Below are 20,350 nucleotides of genomic sequence, written 5' to 3'. Positions count from 1 at the left end.
TTTTTCTTCTTTGCCAGGGGACTGAAAGTTGTGGAACCATAATTCTTGATATCAAAGTTGGGTTTTTTTGTAGACAGTCATTATGATTCTGGATGATTAAGGCAGATAGGAAGGCCCTTCTGAGAGTTTAACAAAGCTCTCAACAACCTACACCATGGACATAAAGCTGGAGCCTCCTCAAGATGACCTGCCTCTCATGGCCAACACCAGCCACATACTTGTGAAGCACTATGTACTGGACTTAGATGTGGATTTCAAAAGTCAAATCATTGAGGGCACCTTAGTGCTTTTTTTTCAGGCTGGAAACAGATACAGGAAAAAGACTAGTTCCACTGAGGACACCTGCCAATCACAGTCAAATGAAGCCTGCAGATTTAGGATGCCGGAACCCTGCCATGTTCCTGTGACAAATACAAGGACCTTCTCGTCTGAAATGAGATACAATGATTTTGCAATCTGTGGTAAAGGTGAAAAAAAGACTTCTGGTAAAGATGGTAACCATGACAACGAGGAACAGGCTTCTGGGATTTCTAGCTCAAAGTACTGCTGTGACACAGGGAATCATGGGAGTGAGGATTTTTTGCTAGTGTTGGACTGCTGTGATTTATCTGTGTTAAAGGTTGAGGAGGTGGATGTTGCTGCTGTGCCAGGTATTGAAAAATTTACAAGGTCTCCCAAGCTCAGGGTTGTTTCTGAGCTCAGGAATCAGATTGTACATGAACTTGTGACTCTGCCTGCAGATCGTTGGAGGGAGCAGTTAGACTATTATGCTTGCTGCAGCCAGGCTCCTGGCTGTGGGGAACTCCTGTTTGACACTGACAGTTGGAGCTTACAGATCAGGAAGACAGGGGCTCAGACAGCTACTGAGTTCCCTCACGCCATAAGGATACGGTACAGAACCAAACCCCAAGGGAGATCAGTTACGTGGACCTCAGACCAGAGTGGCAGGTAGGTATTGCAGCCCCCTGTCTGTTGATTTAATACCCTGGGAGATGAGCCTTTGCAGGAACGCTCTCAGACAGGGGACCAACCCTGCAAAGGTGCTCCTCTTCATTCTGTGGCATTACCCATCCAACCTCAACTTCTTAGACTCACAGTGAAGCAGGCAAATTCCCAAGCATGCTCAACTCTTAATAGAATTATTTCCCTTAAGTCAGGATGAAAAGATTACTTTATTAAGCCCCCGTATTTCTGAGTTAGGAGATTGAAAGTCAAGCCTAATGATGAAATCCTGAGCCTACCGCTCCATTAAGATCTCTGCTGGCAACTTCCAGTGCTATAGATGGCAATGACATGTGTCTCTGAGTAAATACTTTCTCAAAGTTCCTTTGCATTCCCTCTGAGGGAGTAGACTGCTGCCGAGTTGGATTGGTTGGCAGAGTGCTTCCAGACAAAGCCATCTCTACTTTGTGACTTTCTTATTGTCCTGTCTCTTGGCAGCTATGCCTCCCTGGACTTGGTCTACTGTCATATAATGTGAACCTCCAAAGCCTTTGAAAGGTCTGAGTATGAGGTGTGACAGCCCTGTTGATACTATACCAGGGGGACTCCTGGTTTTTATTGTGAGGAGAAGGAACTGATGAGGCATTGATTTCCAGGGGATATACTTAGGGAGCGATTTGTTCTTTTCTTATTGCCTCTCCTCCAACAGTTGTTCAGGATTTTTAGAATTTGAGAATTTTTAAATCAAACTTTATCGATCCCTCATTACTGTACCAATTTCTCTGTGCTATTGTACTATAAATCAATATGGTAAATATTGCAGAGGCCGGAGGAACATTGATCTCTGTGAGCTTGTTTTGATCATCTTCTTATGTAGCATTGGAGTCCCTTAATGGAGCTAGTGGTCTTGGTAAGCTGCTTATACCTTTCCCCAACCCACCTCCCAAAAACCTTTTAGATTTTCTTAAAGTGTCATTTTGACTTTGAGCTCTAATTACCCTGTTCCTTGCCTCTAATCTTACCTCCTACTCTGGTCTCCTGCCCCACTTGGAATGAGTTCACTTCCTGTCTTATTTCTGCTAGACTCTGAGTTTGGAAAATTGTAGGGTTGATACAAATTTATGTCAGTACAAAAGCATAGTGGTTTATTTATAGAATAACTTATTGGATATTCTTGGGAGACCAGGAAGGGAAAGAAACAGGTGTTCTTATTGTAACCTCAAAGTTTTGTTTTAGATTATTAAAGATTGGATTTTTGATAAGACTTAACTATACTGTCTCTGAATACTTAAGTAGGAAATTGTAGTTTTTATATTCATAGACATTTAACTTTTGAATTGAATAATGAGGAAGAAGAAACTATTCACAATATTTGAAAGAAATACTCATTAATGGCCTCAAACATGTCTTTCTTCTCAGTGCTCAATACAAAGAAAGAGAGTAGACTTGTGAATTGCATTACATGTAAAGTGTTGAGTAGGGATGGATTAATGCTGGTTTCCATAAAGAAACTAAAGAGGTCCTTGGGCACAATGTGCTCCTGCAAAGGCTGACTTGGTGAATTTATTCTTGATGTCTCCTTTTCTAATAATTCAGTAAAACACATAATGATAGAAGTTTAAACTGTATCCTTGGAAATTTGTGATTATATGTTAGTAAAGAAATGGCATTTATGCAATTATACAAGGGTAATAAATGGTTTTTTAATGATCAAAACATGTTTTTCTCCCCCTTTGAGAGGGGATTTTACTTAAGATTGTCTTCTGTGAATGGCCACCAAGTCTTTGTAAACTCTCTCACATGCTTAAGAATGAACCTAGATATATACTGGTAACTGTCTGAATACTGTTAAGGACTTTAAAATGCCCAAGGATCCCAAATTGCTAGACAGGAATAATTCCTTAGTGATATGAGTGAATAGTAATTATTAGGATCACAATGCTTTATGAATATAGTTGTGTGAAAATATAAAATTTTACAATCATGTGAAAAATATAACTGGGCAGAGCTTATTTCCTCCAATAAAAACTTAAATAGTTGTTACATTTTTTTTTTGCCCCTAAATGCAGAGTACTATCAGTACACCTACCATAAATTTTCAGTCCTGGTTGAGAAACTTTTTATTCTCATTTTAGAGGTGAGAAAAGTGAATAAAGTTACTGGAAGCTCCTAGAAAAATCCATGTCTAATTGTGAAAGAGAGCTACATTTCTTACATTTGATCTTTACCATGTCCTTTACTGTATGTAAAGATTTCAGTACATTTAAACAAATAAATGCATTATGTTAGCTTTCAGTAAATTTTCATTTCAAGCTGATATTAAACATACACTCAAGTACCTCTAAATTGGTTTTTTTTTCCTTTCAAGTTCCATCAGTGGCTTCTTCCCTTCCTACCCTCACCATACCCCTTGTCGAGAATAAAACTTATGTTGTTTTATTATATAAATAATCATTTAGGAGGTCAGAGGAACCCAGGATGGAGTACAAAATGTGACAAAATTAATTACATTAAAACATGTGAAATGACCTCACTGAGGGGGGTAGAGGGAAAAGATGCCGACCTAAATAACTTTGGAAACGTGTGGAGTCTGTAAAACTAAAGGCAAAAGGAAATGTACTGTAGTTGATAAAGTTGTTTCCCATGGGCATACAAGTTAACAATTTTGGCATCACTAGACACTTATGCTGGAATTGAACAATTAAGGAAATGAATGGCAGATGATCAGAGCCAAGTTTATCACTGTTGAAGTGTATAGATGAGCAAGGGGAAGAGGCTAGAAAAATCCATGTGGTAATGGATTAGAACTGGACACATTACTATGAACTCACATTAGCGTAATGTAGATATGGATGTTTTTGCAGAGGAATAATTACAGACATGGTGTTTCCAAGGGTTAGAATACATACATATATTTCCTTGCTTGTCAGCTAAAAGGGTTTAGAAGTGAGCACACTCTAATGCCCAGATCTTGGTTCCTAATACCATTCTCCAATAAATGAACCAGGGCTTCTTGGAGAAATAGCTAGGATTGGAGCAGGTAGTATATAAGATGAGCCTGGGGCAACAACCTGCAACTGTGAGTATATGTCAAAGATCCACTAAGATACTTGAAACTGGAGAACCAAGATGGTGACGTGGGTAGACACACTGCACCTCCTCGCACAACCAGAACTGACAGAAAATCGAACGGCAAGGGGGTCCGACACCAAGGAAATAAAAAATAAACATTCATCCAGACCGGTAGGAGGGGTGGAGACGGGCACCGGGGCAGAGAGGACTCACGTTGCTGTGGCGGGACCGAGACTGGCAGAGTGTGGGACGAACAGGGCAGGCAGTCTGACCACTAGCAGACCCCGCGGCCCCACATTCATGCACAGAAAAACCGGACAAACGGTGGGGAGCAAAGCAGACCGCACAACCCAGGGCTCCAGCTGGGGAAATAAAGCCTCAAACCTCTGATTGAAAACGCCCATGGGGGTTGGGGTGGCAGCAGGAGAGACTCCCAGCCTCACAGGAGAGGTCGTTGGAGAGACCCACAGGGGCCTAGGGCGTGCACAAGTCCACCCACTCGGGAACCAGCACCAGAGGGGCCCAGTTTGATTGTGGGTAGTGGAGTGAAAGATTGAAATCCAGAGGAGAGTGAAGCGGTTGCCATTGCTCCCTCCTGGCCCCTCCCCCACATACAGTGTCACAGCGCAGAGACCAGCTTCACCCCGCCCTGGGAACACCTAAGGCTCCGCCCCTTTAAGTAACAGAAGCGCCAAGACAAAAAAAAAAAAGGCCCAAATGACAGAACACTTCAAAGCTCCAGAAAAAATACAACTAAGCGAGGAAGAGATAGCCAACCTATCAGATGCACAGTTCAAAACACTGGTTATCAAGACGCTCACAGAATTGGTTGAATCTGTTCGAAAACCAGATGAAAAAATGAAGCCTATGCTAAGAGAAACAAAGGAAAATGTACAGGGAACCAATAGTGATGCAAAGGAAATTGGGACTCAAATCAACGGTGTGGACCAGAAGGAAGAAAGAAACATCCAACCGGAAAAGAATGAAGAAACAAGAATTCGGAAAAATGAGGAGAGGCTTAGGAACCTTCAGGACATTTGAAACGTTCCAACACCCGAATTATGGGGGTGCCAGAAGGAGAAGAGGAAGAACAAAAAATTGAAAACTTATTTGAACAAATAATGAAGGAGAACTTCCCCAGTCTGGCAAAGGAAATAGACTTCCAGGAAGTCCAGGAGGCTCAGAGAGTCCCAAAGAAGCTGGACCTAAGGAGGAAGACACCAAGGCACATCATCATTACATTACCCAAGATTAAACGCAAGGACCTACATCCAAGATTACTGTATCCAGCAAAGCTATCATTTAGAATGGAAGGGAAGATAAAGTGCTTCTCAGATAAGGTCAAGTTAAAGAAGTTCATCATCACCAAGCCCTTATTATATGAAATGTTAAAGGGAGTTACCTAAGAAAAAGAAGATAAAAAATATGAACAGTAAAAATGACAGCAAACTCACAGTTATTAATGACCACACCTAAAACAAAAACAAGAGCAAACTAGGCAAACAACTAGAACAGGAACAGAACCATAGAGATGGAGATCACATGGAGGGTTGTCAATACGGGAGTGGGCGGGGGAGAGGGGGGGAAAGGTACAGAGAATAAGTAGCATAGATGATAGGTGGAAAATAGACAGGGGGAGGGTAAGAATGGTGTAGGAAATGTGGAAGCCAAAGAACTTACAAGTATGACCCATGGACATGAACTATAGGGGGGAAATGTGGGAGGGAGGGGGTGGGCAGGATGGAGTGGAGTGAGGGGGGAGAAATGGGACAACTGTAATAGCATAATCAATAAATATATTTTTTAAAAAAAGATTTGTGAAACAACCTCACCGAAGGGCGTAGGCGGAGAAGATGCTGACCTAAATAATTTTGGAAACGTGTGGAGTGTGTAAAGCTAAAGGCAAAAGGAACTGCAGTTAATAAAGTGGATAAGTCATGTTGATGGTATGTACCCTTGGTATGATGTCGCCAAAACCATAACCCCAGTGTAAGCGAGAAAAAATGCGGGACATTCAAAAAAATATCCTACCAGTATTCCTTCTAAACTCTCAAGGTCCACATAGAGAAAGTCTTAAAAAATCCACAGCCTAAGGAGATGTGATAATTAAAAGTAATGTTGTATTCTGGAACAGAAAAAGGATCTTAGAGAAAAACTAAGGATATCTGAATAAAATTTGGACTTTAGGTCCAAATAATAATACGTCAATACTAGTTCATCAACTGTGACAAATGTAACATACTAATATAAGATGTTAATAATAGGGAAAATTGAGTATGGTGTATATGGGAACTCCATATTTTTGCTCTTAAAAAATTTTTAAACTGTTCCAAAATAAAAAGTTTATTAAAAATCCTTCAAATTTGGAAAGAATTTGCCGTCTTTTCACCTTGAAATCCCCATTTTGTGAGGGCTTTTCTCCCATTTTTACCAAGTGGCAGTGTTCTCTAGAGAACTGAAAATACATTTGAAGCTATAAAAGTGTGTTGCTTCCAATACCTGTCAATAACTTTCTTCTTTCCCATTATTATTCTAGTTCTAAAGTATAAAATCTGTATGTATAAAAACTACATTTTCCTACCTTCGTTTAGCCATGGTAGGGTTGTGGCAGCTTTTGAACTGAAATGCTCTTTCTTGCCTCCATCATTCAGATACTGGATTTTAGGTGACATTAAAAAATGAGTAATGAAGCAAACACATATAGGGGTCTGGCAGAAGTAAGGCCTGCTTGAGTGTGGTTGGTAGGCTAATAACATGGGTGTAATAATTTATAGTTTTAATTTGAACATTTTACCTAAAATGTTGTATGGCGTGCTCGAGTGTGATATTGTTATGTTACAGAATTACATGGTTATGATTTTGTAATAAAACATTTTGTAATAAAAAGGGGTGTTACTTGTGCTGGACCCTGTATAATAATCTGATACAAGCTGGCTCTTGGAAACAATGTTTACTTTGTGTGGTATGTGCCCTTTATAAATATTCTGAAGAACTACGTAAGAACAGGGACAGGGTCAAGAATGTACAAAGGTGTTCAAGCTAAGTTAGAAAGAAGGGGACTTGATATCTTGTTGATTTAGGTTCTTAACATATTTAAGAAAAAAACTTTCAAAACTGGACATCTTTATTCAAAGTTTATGTACTTTCTGCATTTTCCTACATTTTTTCCCCCATTTCACTGGGTAAAATGTTAGTTAAAACCAAAGCATTCTTTCTGGTAACCCACTCCCTTTTCCCTTAGCATCATTAAAATAGTTGTGGGACCAGCCAAATGGTCTAGGAGATCTGGGCTTATGCTGATAACATCATGGAACATGAGTTGAATGGAGGAGAAATTTGGTAAAATATGGCAAATTTATTTTTAAAACTACAGTTACTTAGATCATTGTTAAAGAAACTGATTAGGAAAATACACTATAATTTAAAGTAATTTTATAACTTAAAATTTCCTAAATCACTATGATGTTTCTTTGTTTTAGACAAGACGAAGATGAAGTTGGCAAAATACAAAGGAGAGCAATTTTTTTCTATTATATTTATTGCTCAGTTATTGGACTAAGAACGATGTAGACTTTTGGAGTATTTTTATTTGACATCAAAACCAGATGTTAAAACATGTTTTCTCCTCCACTAAAATCGTTTCATTGTTTTATATCTCACTGTAAAGGAAAGTTTTAAAATTAAAAGAATGAGCAGAAGACCTTTCAAGGAGATTTTAGATCTAAAAGGAATATTTCTACAATTAATTTTTTCCTTACTTGTTTCCAGAAACCAATACAAAATTCATGAGAACTGAACTGGAAATACACATTAATTCTACAATATTGTTGCATAACTGCAAAGGAGAAATCGAGAATTCCAAACTTGAAAATGTTTGGAAGAGTTCTATGTCAGCCTCTTTCTTCCTTTTTGCACATTCTAGGACCACTTCCATTTTCCAGAATCCCACTCAAGTCATGGGAGAAAAGACAGTGTACCATCTTAAGTAACAAAAATGACTAACCAGACAAACAAATAAAAAGAATAACCAACATCAACAGAAAATAATAAAACATAAAAAACTATAACCAAAAGCACAATATGTTGAAAAGAACCAGGAAGGTGAGAGAGCCAAGAGACCTGAGTACTCCTCAGAGCTATGCTGCCAACTAGCAGTGTGACTTTAGATAAGTTATTTTACATCTCTGGAGCTTAATCTTCTCACATATAAAATGAGAAGATTCCATCTGAGGATCTCCAAATGTTTTACACATAAAATTATTCACAAGGGAATTCCAGATGAGAAATACTGTCTTTGTTTTTATGAGCAGTTTGCATATTTTGCACCCAAAACACGTCTGGTGAAAAGTGAATTTCTGACTCAAAGTCACTTTCATTCAGTCTAGTCCATTTTAACTATATAGAAAATCTGAGTCAAAGCAGCATTCTTTGACCTGCCATACATTCAATATGATTGAAGAATTCTGTTTTTGGTAATTGTACTATGAAGTAGAATGATAATAAGATAATAAGGAAGGTGTGTGTGTATGTGTAGTAGAGAGTGAGTCATAGCCGACACTTCCTGTTTTTGGTAATCTGGCTCTAGATTTTTGTGGCACAAGAAAGCAAGAAGGTTGCTTACCTGCAATGGAGACTGTAACTTGGGCTTAATAAGAACAGGGAGTTGTAAAAAAAAAAATCAGGTGTAGGGAGAACAGATGGAGAGGAATTGGTGGAGATCTGAGGACTTTGTAACTCTGGCAAGCCTATAAAAGAATCTGACCCACTGAGCTGTAGCATCTGTGGCCCTCTGGTCTCCAATGACCAGATCAGTGGGAAAACACTCCATCATGCCACACCCAGGCAACTGTGGACTCATCACCTCCTACCCCCTTCTCCTGGCACAGCCCTTTCCCCAGTCACTGAATGGTCATAACAAAGTCTCTGAAAATGGATGATTTTATGGAAAGTAATGGAACTTGAAACATTTTAAAACTAAAAATAATCCCCTTTTCACCCCAACTGCAAAAAACCAAATGCATATAGTAGTCAACTGAAGAGAAAGAAAACACATGGTTTGAATCAATCCCTTATGAGGTTTTTTCCCCCTCCCATAGCTGGCTTGTCCTTAAGACGAGCAAGCACATTAGTGTTAGTTGACCTCTTACCTTGAAAGGCATAGGTCTCAGTCTGCTCAGGCTACTGTGACAAAATACCACAGATTGGATGGCTTATAAACATAGAAATTTATTTTCTCACAGTTTTGGAAGCTGGAATTCTGAGATCAGGGTGCCAATGTAGTTGGGTTCTGGTGAAGGCTCACTTCTGGGTTGCAGACTGCTGACTTCTGGCTGTGTCCACACAGAGTGGAAGAGGCTGAGGAATTGTGTCAGGTTGCTCTTATACAGGCCCTAATCTCATTAATGATGGCACTGCCCTCATGGCCTAGGTACCTTCCAAAGGCCCCTCCTAATACTATCACATTGGGCATTAGGACTTCAATATAAGAATCGGGGGGGAACACATTCAAATCGTAACAACATAGTATATCTCATCCTTATTTGACCACATTGTGAACACACAAACATGTAACAAGCTGAGATAATTGTTATTTTGGCAGGTTCTTCCTCACTTTTGTTCTTTAATGGCAGCAAGTCATGGGTCTGCCTTTCAACCCCTGTATTACCCTGTTTTCTTTTTAATTTTCAGTATCCTCCTCCCACTCCCACAACTCCTGGGCAGTTAACTAGGCTCCCCAAGGAGTCTCCCATGCAGCATCTGAGATGAGCCGTGGTGTGGAAGTTTTCCTTTGTGTGCTGGAAGGGAATTATTCAGAGTGGAAATAATGAAGTTATAAGCATCAGAGAATTTCCGACTGGCACATTTTAGCAACATGGCTGAGGTGCAAAGCTGTGCACATTGAATAAACACAGCTGCATTTACTTCAGTGATTACACATCCAGATAACTGTAGAGCATGTTTATAAATGTACATAGATTTTTCTCTCCCTCCTGGAGCCTGGCAGGCAGGAAATCAGCTCTCAATATAGTTCTCATTTTAATGTGTGCATGATGGGAGCCATCTTTACTCGAGTCACCATGTACATACAGAGTATGATTTTCATGACTCCATGAAGACCCCATGTTCACCCATTCTCCACTTGCTGTCAGATTCCCCAAATTGCACCACTAGAGCTTTGTCTAGAGCTTAAAACTTTCATCCCTGTGAAAATATAGTTACTTAACTTCCTTTCTTTTCTGTCTTCAACAGCTTAATTCAAAGCCCATTTTCCCTTGATTCACTTAAAAGGTCACTGGCATCAGGTGTCTACGTGCGCAAGTAACTGACTGTCCAGGAATTTTCTATTGTGATTATAGTGTTTACAAAGTTTCGTAATCTGTGGCTGTGTGTCTGAGACCTGAGAAAAGGCACTGAAGAATTTTAACCCTCAACTTTTATGCTTCTAGCAGTTTTCAGTGAGTGAATTTAGTGTCATGGTTAAAAGGTAAGTCCTGAGTCAGGCACATGAAAATAACTTAGTGTTCCCTAGCTCAAAAATTCATTATTTAAAATGAATTTTTGATAATTTTGTAAGCTGTATGAGACATTAGCTTTTGGATATTGTTCATTTGAGTGCAGGTATCAAAAAATGTCCAACCATCTGTAACATGTGATATTAGGATGTGTGCATTATTCCTATTCAGACTGATGTCAGATGATTCCCTCTGATTGGTTTTGAGTTTCTGATCTCACTTTTGGCATCTGTGCATTTACCTTCTGAACCTCTGGACTTTACTTGAATCTTCTTTCAGACTGCCAGACTTAGGGTACTTCTGATCTATATCTTTCGTGTTTTGCCAGGGCGTCATTTTTCCTTTTTCTCTTAGTAAGGTGATCATGGGAATCACAAGGAAAGATGACTAAAGTGATGGTAAAATTTGTTAAAGTTGATGTTGTTCCCCAAAGTCCTGTCTTTCCCCCTCTCATTAGAGTACTTGCTGCTTCCTCATTGCTTTTTGGGTGCTTTTTTTTTTATTGTTACCATGATGAACAATTCCTGGTGGTCCAGCTCACTTGTGGATCCAGATTCTATTGCTGGGCTCCATGGTTTCTAGTGTGTTCACTGCTGATTCAATTTCATAACTTGTATCTCTCTCAGTTACTTAACTTTAAATTGTTTGACATTTGCACTAAAATGTGCATAAGGATATCAAGTTATAAAAGCTGAAAAGGCCATTGGTTATAAAGTCACTGGCATTGGGTTTGGTTGTGTTGGGAAGGGAGCACTGAAGCTGCAACTGAGAAAGAGAAAAAGGCCAAGAAAGGAGTAGGATCCTAAAGAGGATCTGCATTTTCAAGAAGTTTTGCCTAGGGCCTCCCCCTTCTGTGATTGTTTACCTATTTATGAAAAGATTCCAATAAGAAAGTGTTTTGAGTATTATGTCAGAGATGGGTATATTTATGGGTGTGGCTTTTAGACAGATGACTTGATCTACGATTTGGGAGTTATAGCTCTAGAGACCAAGTGGAAAGCTAGAAAAAAAAACACGGTCTTTAGCAGAAAGGATGCCCAGCCGTGTAAAGAGGAGGGTAGAAAAAGAGAATGATGAGAACAGTGGGGAGGTTGGAGGTGAGAACTTCCTGGCCAAGTCCCTTGGTGGGAGAGTTTAGGTGCCCAGGCACAATATGGCAGAAAGAGCCTTCAGGAGATGACAGGGGAATCAGGACAATATACTAGAGCAAAATACCTAGAAGTAGACTAATTTAGAGGGGAAATAATGTAATAGAGAATAAGAGAGGAAAGGATGGTGGTAACATGCTTTTTAAAAATCCAATCAATGGAAGAATTCTCTCTCCCACCCCAACCCTCCTATTTGAGTGTGATACCCAGACTCAAATCTGTCTCCAACAAAAAACACTACTTTATAAAATTACCATTCTTGAATTTTCTCAGATTGGTCTGATTTCAAACACTCAGTCCCATTGTTGGACACTCTACTGTTTGGGGTTTGGAAATCACCATCTTTGTGTCCATATAAATGTCATCTGCTGAGGGGATCTAAGATGGTGGAGGAGTGAGTGGGAGTTCCACTAAGTTCCTCCCAGGACCAATATGGAATTACAACTAAATTACGGAGAAATCATCTGGAACAAACAACTGAACAAAAGTGAGAGAGAAGCCTTATAACCATGGACAGACAGAAGAAACAGATTGAGCACAGCGTGATTGGTAGGGAGTGAGGTGGAGAAATGAGAGAGCTGGCTTGGAACCTACAGGTGGCAGCTGAAGCGCTGGAGGGATATTTAAGTGGCTGGTTGGATCCCCCTGAGTAGTGTGGTGGTCTAAATCCTAAGCTAGGGTCCCCAGCCTAGAGCACCAGAGCCCAAAAAGTACATAAATAACAAACAGTGGTGAAAAGTGGCAAGGTTGCTGTCTGCCAGAGATGGACAGCTGGAGATGTGAAGAGCCATTTAAAGGGCCAACGCATTTCATTTTCATTTCTGTGTAATTTTCATTACACAGGTCTCCAGCTAAGGCGGGGCACAATGGACTAGAGACGCTTAAGGAAAAACTGGAGATGGAAGCTTTGGGGAAAGAACTGAGAGAGTAGACTCTGGAATCCCAGTGCTAAGTCATCCCCCATACTGCAGCAGGCAACAGTCTAAGGGGAAACAATAGCTGCCCTCTGCCCTGGCCCTGTGGTGCTTAAGCCTAACTGCTGAGTGCAGAGTGACTAGATTAACAAGTGAAGGAGTCAGCCCCAGACAGTGGATCCCTGGTAGTCTCGAACAGGCTGCCTAAGGTCAGACGGCGGTCACCATCTGACATCACCAGAGGTGGACCCAGAAAGAAAAAGCAGTGGTAAGTACTAGATGCTACTGAGATGAAATTCACTGTGGTTTTCTCCGTGATTTTCAATATTTTCTTTCCTGCATAGCTCTTTAACATTCATTTCTTGTCCTTCAAGTTTGTGCATACTAAGTCACTAGATTTTATAGTATAATTTAGTTCAATTCACATATTTTGCCCCTCCCTTCTCTTACCCCATCTTACCCCATTCTTTCTTCTTATTATTTTTGTTTTAAATTTTGTTTTCTCTCTTGCTACAACTTGTTTCCATCTCACACTGTTACTATTTCTCTCCCATCCAGCCTCTCAAAACCAATTTTCTTGTCAATAGTCATCTCACATTTTTTTTCCCACTCTTAAAATACCCATGTCCTCTCTCTACCTTTAGCATTTTTGCTCATTGGTTGTGGATGGGATAGTTGTTGTTGCATTTTTAAAATTTTATCTCTAGATCTTCACTATTTTTATATTTCAAAAATCAAATATTACTGTTCTTTTCTCTTACTTTTTTTCATCTCAAATTTAATTTTGCTCTGCCTTAGCATGTATTTTTTTCTCTCTTTCATTTTTTCTTTTTCTTTTAGTCTCAAATTTTAGTTTTTCCCTGTCTTAGCCTAGTTTTCATTCTTCACTCTCAGTATTCTCTATCCCTAATCATCTCAAAATCACTTCCATTTCCTCTAGACATCTCTTTCTACCTTTTTCCCCCCTCTTATTCCCATAACACCTATGTTAATTTTAACTCATTTGTTTGTTGTTTGAGCTTTGGTAGATCTTTCTCTTCAATTTGGTTCCTATTTTTTTCTATTTTTTAAAAATTTTTTATTGTTATTCAATTACAGTTGTGTGCCTTTTCTCCCCATGCTCCACTGCACCCCAGCTGAACCTCCCTCCCTCCCCTACCTCCACCCTTGCTTCCTATTTTTTAATTATTTATTTACTTCCCCCCCTTTTTTTCTCTGACTTTATTTTATTTTATTTTATTTTATTTTATTTTATTTTCTGTGTAAACCTAACATTATATGCTTCCCTTCTCTTACGCCATTATGCCTTCTTCATTCCCTTTTTTATCTATGATGTAAATTTTCTCTCTTTGCATTGCTCTGATGCTGAACTTTTGTTAGTGCTCCTCCCTCTATCCTTTCAAAATCATTTTTCTTTCAGTAGATCATCTCATAATTGCTCTCCTTTCTTATAATAGCCTTAATTTCTTTACACCCTTATGAATACTGGTCCATTTACTGTTGATAGTTAGATTGTGGGTGGGAGTTATTTTTGCAGGTGTGGGTTTGTTTCCTGGGCTTTGTGGTTTTGTTCTGGCAGTACCTGCACAACAGGATAGAAGACATGGTGGACAGAGTGACACTTGGCCAACCAGAAGGAGGAAAGGACCCACCAAAGAATGACCCCACAACAATCAAAACCAAGTTACATCCAGAGAGCCAACATAAATGCCATAAGGGGCATCCCAAGAGCATCAAGTTCAGGAAATCAAGGAGACTACACCACTGAATCACACAGATCTCTTACTATAGAAGTGCATGCTACAAAGACAGAGAGTCAACACAGATTATTTAAGAAGTAGAGGCAAACAAGTAGAGTCTCTCCCCAAAATGGGAAGACAAAGAAATAACCTCCATTTGAACGGAAAGAAAGAATCCCCAGAAAGGGTGCTAAATGAAAGAGGCAAGCGAACAATCAGACATTGAGTTCAAAACAATGGTTATAAGGAAGCTCAGTGAGAATTACAAACACTACAGGGAAGCTACAAGAAATTTACTGTGAACTGCATCAGCATGAAAAAAGACATAAAAGCTATTAACAAGAACCAGGAGGAAATGAAGAATACAATTTCTGAATTGAAGAACACAGTCAAAGGAATCAAAAGCAGGCTAGATGAAGCAGAGGATCAAATCAGCAAGCTGGAGGACAAGATAGAAAAAAATTCCCAGAAAGAGCAAGAAAATGAAAAAAGACTAAAAAAGAATGAAGAGGGGTTAAGGGAACTTCAGGACAACATGAAATGTAATAATATCCATATAATAGGGATACCAGAAGGAGAAGTAGAGGAGCAAGGGATAGAAAATCTGTTTAAAAAAGAAGCAATGGAAAACTTCCCTAATTTGATGCAAGAAAGTCATACAAGTCCAGGAAGGACAGAGGGTCCCTATCAAGAGGAACAAAAAGAGGCCATTATAATTAAAATGGTAAATTCCAAGAGGAAGAGTGAATCTTAAAGACAGCAAGGAAGAAACAGAAACATACAAGGGAGCTCTGAAAAGGGTAGCAGCTGATTTCTCAACAGAAACACTACAAGGCAGAAGAGATTGGCAAGAAATACTCCAAGTAATGAAAAGCAAAGGCTTGCAACCAAGACTACTCTACCCAGCAAGGCTCTCATTTAAAATGGAAGGTGAAATAAGAAGTTTCCCAGACCAAAGAACACTGAGAGAATACACCTCCATGGAACCAGCACTGCAAGATATGCTAAACTTTAGGACTAAATGAAGTAATTTTAGGCCTGTATAAATGTACTCCTTCATTATTAAGGAGTTGAAATTATATTCAGCCCTTTGAAGGCAATCGTGAGGCTGATGTGGCCCCCTGTGAAAATGACTTTGGCACCCCTGTGCTAAAGGACTGCTTTGACAAGATGAAGAAAAAGAGTGAGAGAGAGATGAACACAGGTACAAAGGGGAAATATGGCAGTGAAAAGTACCTATCAATAATAACCTTAAATGTAAATGGATTAAATGCTCCAATCAAAAGACATAGAATAGCTGAATGGAAAAGAAAACATGACCCACATATATGCTCCCTACAAGAGACCCTTCTCAGAACAAAAGACCTACACAGACTAAAAATGAAGGGTTGGAAGAAAATATTCCAAGCACATGGACAGTGTAGCAAAAAAAGGCAGTGTAGCAATACTTGTATTAGATAAAATAGACCTCAAAATAAAGGCCATAAAAACAGACACAGAAGGATATTTCACAATATTCAAGGGAAGAATCCATCAAGAAAACATAAACATTATAAACATATATGCACCCAACACAGGAGCACCGAAATATATAAGGAAAATCTCGGAGTACTTCAAGAAAGATACAGACAGCAACACACTTACAGTGGGGGATTTTAACACCCCATTGTAAACAATGGATAGATCTTGTTGAACAATGGATATCCTTGTTGAACAAAATATCAACAAGGATATTTTGGTACTGAACAATGACCTAGATCAAATGGACTTAACTGATATATACAGAGCCTTTCATCCCAAAGAAGCAAAATGCACATTATTTCAAATGCACATGGAACATTTTCAAAGATAGACCACATGGTAGAAAACAGAACAAGCCTTAACAAATTCAAGAAAATTGAAATCATATCAAGCATTTTCTCAGACCACAAAGGGACTGAAAATAGAAACCAACTTCAAGGAAAAAACTCAAAAGCATTCAAATTCATGGAGATTGAGTAGCATGGTAGTAAACAATGAATGGGTTAAGAATGAGATCAAGGAAGAAATCAGAAAGTTTCTGGAAACAAATGAAAATGAACACACAACAGTCCAAAACCTATGGGACACAGCGAAGGCAGTCCTGAGAGGGAAGTTCATAGAAATACAGACCTACCTAAAAAAAGATAGAAACATTTCAAACAGATGACCTAACTTTACATCTATAAGAACTGGAGGAAGAACAACAAACAAAGCCCTGAGAGAGTAGAGTGAAGGAAATAATCAAGATCAGAGTAGAATTAAATGACATAGAGACAAAAAGTACAATAAAATGATCAATAAATCCAGGAGCTGGTTATTTGAAAAGTTAAACAAAATTGACAAGCCTTTAATCAGACTGACCAAGAAAAGAAAAGAGAGGACCCAAATAAATAAAATCAGAAATGAAAGCAAAGAAATTACAGATATTACAGAAATACAAAGGATTGTAAGAAATTACTACAAACAACTATAAGCCATGAAATTTGAAAACCTGAGTGAGATGGACAAATTTCTAGAAACACATCATCTTCCCAAACTGAATCAAGCAGTAGGGAGCCTGAAGAGACCAATAACAGCTAGTGAAATTGAAGCAGTAATTCAAAAAACTTGTGGCACACAAAATCCCTGGACCAGACAGTTTTGCAGGTGATTTTTAAAACAACATTTAAGGAAGAGCTAACCCCTATCCTCAGACTATTCCAAAAAAACCAAGAGGGAAGACTCTCAAAGTCTTTTTATGAGGCCAACATCATCCTAATCCCAAAAAAGAAAGAAAGAAAGAAAACTACAGGCCAGTATTGCAAATGAACTTAGATGCAAAATCCTCAGCAAAATATTGTCAGACTGCATCCAGCAATACATTAAAAAGATCAAAGACCACAATCAAGTTGTATTCATTCCAGGGATACAAGGATGGTACAACATTTGCGAATCAGTAAATGCAATACATCACATAAACAAAAGGAAAGTCAAAATCACACGATGATATCAATAAATGCGAGAAAAGCCTTTGATAAGGCACAACACCCATTTATGATAAAAACACTCAGTAAAGTGGGAGTAGAGGGAGCATACCTATCTCACTATAACAAAGCCCTATACGAGAAATGTACAGCCAACATCATACTCAACAGGCAGAAACTAAAAGCTTTCCTACCAAGATCAGGAACAAGACAAGGGTGTCCACGTCTATTCAACATAGTATTGGAAGTTCTATCCACAGCGATCAGTCAAGAAAAAGAAATAAAAGGCATCCAAATTGGAAAGGAGGAAGTAAAACTTGTTTGCAGATGACACGATAATGTACGTAGAAAACCCTATAGACTCCTCAAGAAAACTACTCTGTATAATAAGTGAACTTGGTAAAACAGTGGATACAAGGTAAATATTGAATCCATTTTTGTTTACCAACAATGAAATGTCAGAAAAAGAAATTAGAAAAAAAATCCTATTTTCTATAGCAACAAGAAGAATAAAGTACCAAAAAACCTTACCAAGGAGGTAAAACACCTGTACTCAGAAAACTATACAACAGTGAAGAAAGAAATTAAGGAAGACACAAGTAAATGGAAATATATACCATGTTCATGGATTGGAAGATTAAGATCCATGCTACCTAAAGCAATTTATAGAGTTAACACAATCCCTATTAAAATACCAATGACATATTTCACAAATACAGAACAAACATTCCAAAAATTTATATGAAACCATAAACAACCCCAAATAGCTGCAGCTATTAATTTTGAGAAGAACAGAGTAAGAGGGATCACAATACCTGATATCAAACTATATCACAAGGCCACTGCACTCAAAACAGTCTGGCATAAGAATGGACATATAGATCAATGGAACAGAATAGAGAGCCCAGACATAAACCCATGTCTCTATGGTCAATTAATATGCGACAAAGTGGGCAGAAAAGTGAAATGGAGTAAAAATAGCCTCTTCAACAAATGGTTTAGGGCAGGGGTGACAAACTCATTTTCATCAGGGGCCACATCAGCCTCGTGGTTGCCTTCAAAGGGCCAAATGTTATTTTAGGACTGTATAAATGTAACTACTCCTTAACAGTTAAGTGGGAGTTCTGTGCTGCTGCCATGTAGAAACAAGGTGCTGCTGGGATAAAACAAGGTGGAGGGCTGGATTCAGCCAATGGGCCTTGTGTTTGCCACCTGTGATTTAGGGAGATCTGGACAACTACATGCAAAAATATGAAACCTGACCACCAACTTACACCATACACAAAAATGAACCCAAAATGGGTAAAAGACATATTATATAAGTCGTGACAACATAAAGTCCTAGAGGAGAACATAGGCAGGAAAATTTCAGATATTCCATGTAGCAATGTTTTCACCAATATGTCCCCTAGAGCAAGGGATATAAAAAAAGCATGAACACATGGGACTTCATCAAAATAAAAAGCTTCTGCACAGCCAAAGAAAGCATCAGCAAAATGAAAAGGGAACCAACCATATGGGAAAATATTTTCCAATGATACCTCAGACAAGGGTTTGATCTCCAAAATATATAAAGAATTCACACAACTCCACACCAAGAAGACAAACAACCCAATTAAAAAATAGGCAAAGGACCTGAACAGACACTTCTGCAAGGAGGACATAGAGGTCACCCAGAGACATATGAAAAGTTGCTCAGCATCACTAGCCGTCAGAGAGATGCAATTTAAGACCACAGTGAGGTACTTCACACCAGTCAGAATGGCCATCATAAATCAACAAACAAGTGCTGATGAGGCTGTGGAGAAAAGGGAACCCTAGTGCACTGTTGGTGGGAATGCAGACTGGTGCAGCCACATTTTTAGTTTTTTAGTTCCAAAAAACTGAAAATGGAACTGCCTTTTGACTCGGCAATTCCACTGCTGGGTTTATACCTTAAGAATCCTGACATAGCAATTAAAAAGAACCTATGCTCCCATATGTTCATTGCAGTGTTATTTACAGTAGCTAAGTGCCCATCAGTAAATGAGTGGATCAAAAAACTGGTACACTTAACAAAATGAAATACTACACAGCAGAAAGAAGGAACTCCTACCCTTTGCAACAGCGTGAATAGAACTGGAGAGTATTATGCGAAGTGAAATAAGCCAGGTGGTGAAAGACAAGTACTATATGATCTTACCTATAAGTAGAAACTAATCAACAGAGCAAACAAGCATGCAAAGTAGAACCAGAGACGTGGAAATAAAGAACAATCTGACAGTGACCAAAGGGGAGGGGGAGGGGGATAACAGGAGAAAGAAGTGGAAGGGTCAAGTCAAGGAACATGTATAAAAGACCCATGGACAAAGACAGTGGAGTGGGGAGGATTAAATGTGGGAGGAGGGATGGGTAGTGCAGGTGAGAGTAATGGGGGGAAATGGGGATAACTAATTGAACAACAATTAACAAATTTAAAAATATATTAAAGAAAAATTTTATCTGCCATATGGTGTATAAAGCCTTGTATAAGCAAATTTAACAGATAGGGTCTCTTCTCCCTGACTCTTCCTGTGACCTTGTTTGTGGTAATGAGTTTTCTTCCTTTTTTAATAACTTAATGATTCATTTTGTCACTTGAGCCAGAAATATGAGAAAATTCTGTTATCTATTTTTGGATAAAAAATTACTTCAAAACTTAATAGCTTAAGAGAATATTTATTATTTCATGATTTCTGAGGAATCCAGGATCAGCTTAACTGGATGGTTCTGGCTCAGGATCTCTCACAAGGTTGCATTACCTGGAGCTGGAGGCATCTCAAGGCTTGACTGGAACTGGAAGATCATCTTCAAAACACACATGCATGGCTGATGAGAGCCCTTGGGTCCTTACTGATTGTGAGCTGGAGGTCTTGGCTTCTACCACATGTACCCTCCATAGATTCCCACTGTGTCCTCAACATGGCAGCTTGATATTCCCCAGAGTAAGTGATGAAGAAAAAGAGAAGGAAAGGAAACCCTAAAGTTGAAGTCAAAGATTTTTAATAATCTAATCTCAGA

General features: G+C 38.9%; 1 protein-coding gene across 8 annotated transcripts in view; it reads left to right on the top strand.

Annotated features, from left to right (window-relative positions):
- The window catches only part of AOPEP (aminopeptidase O (putative)), a 437,655-nt gene that overhangs the window by 58,674 nt on the left and 358,631 nt on the right, over positions 1–20,350 (top strand). For 7 of the 8 annotated variants that reach the window (XM_071221641.1, XM_024558404.4, XM_053925241.2 and 4 more), the window contains one exon: positions 18–948. In XM_071221641.1, coding sequence (XP_071077742.1) covers positions 155–948 — 794 coding nt within the window. In that variant the 5' untranslated portion in view covers positions 18–154. Of the gene's footprint in view, positions 1–17; positions 949–12,664; positions 12,857–20,350 lie in introns of those variants that run through there. The other variant, XM_071221643.1, reaches the window with a different exon arrangement.

This window comes from Desmodus rotundus, chromosome 1, assembly GCF_022682495.2.
Source record: "Desmodus rotundus isolate HL8 chromosome 1, HLdesRot8A.1, whole genome shotgun sequence".
Classification (NCBI taxonomy): domain Eukaryota; kingdom Metazoa; phylum Chordata; class Mammalia; order Chiroptera; family Phyllostomidae; genus Desmodus; species Desmodus rotundus.
Note: the sequence above shows the minus strand (reverse complement) of the source record. Positions and strands in the feature narration are given on the sequence as shown.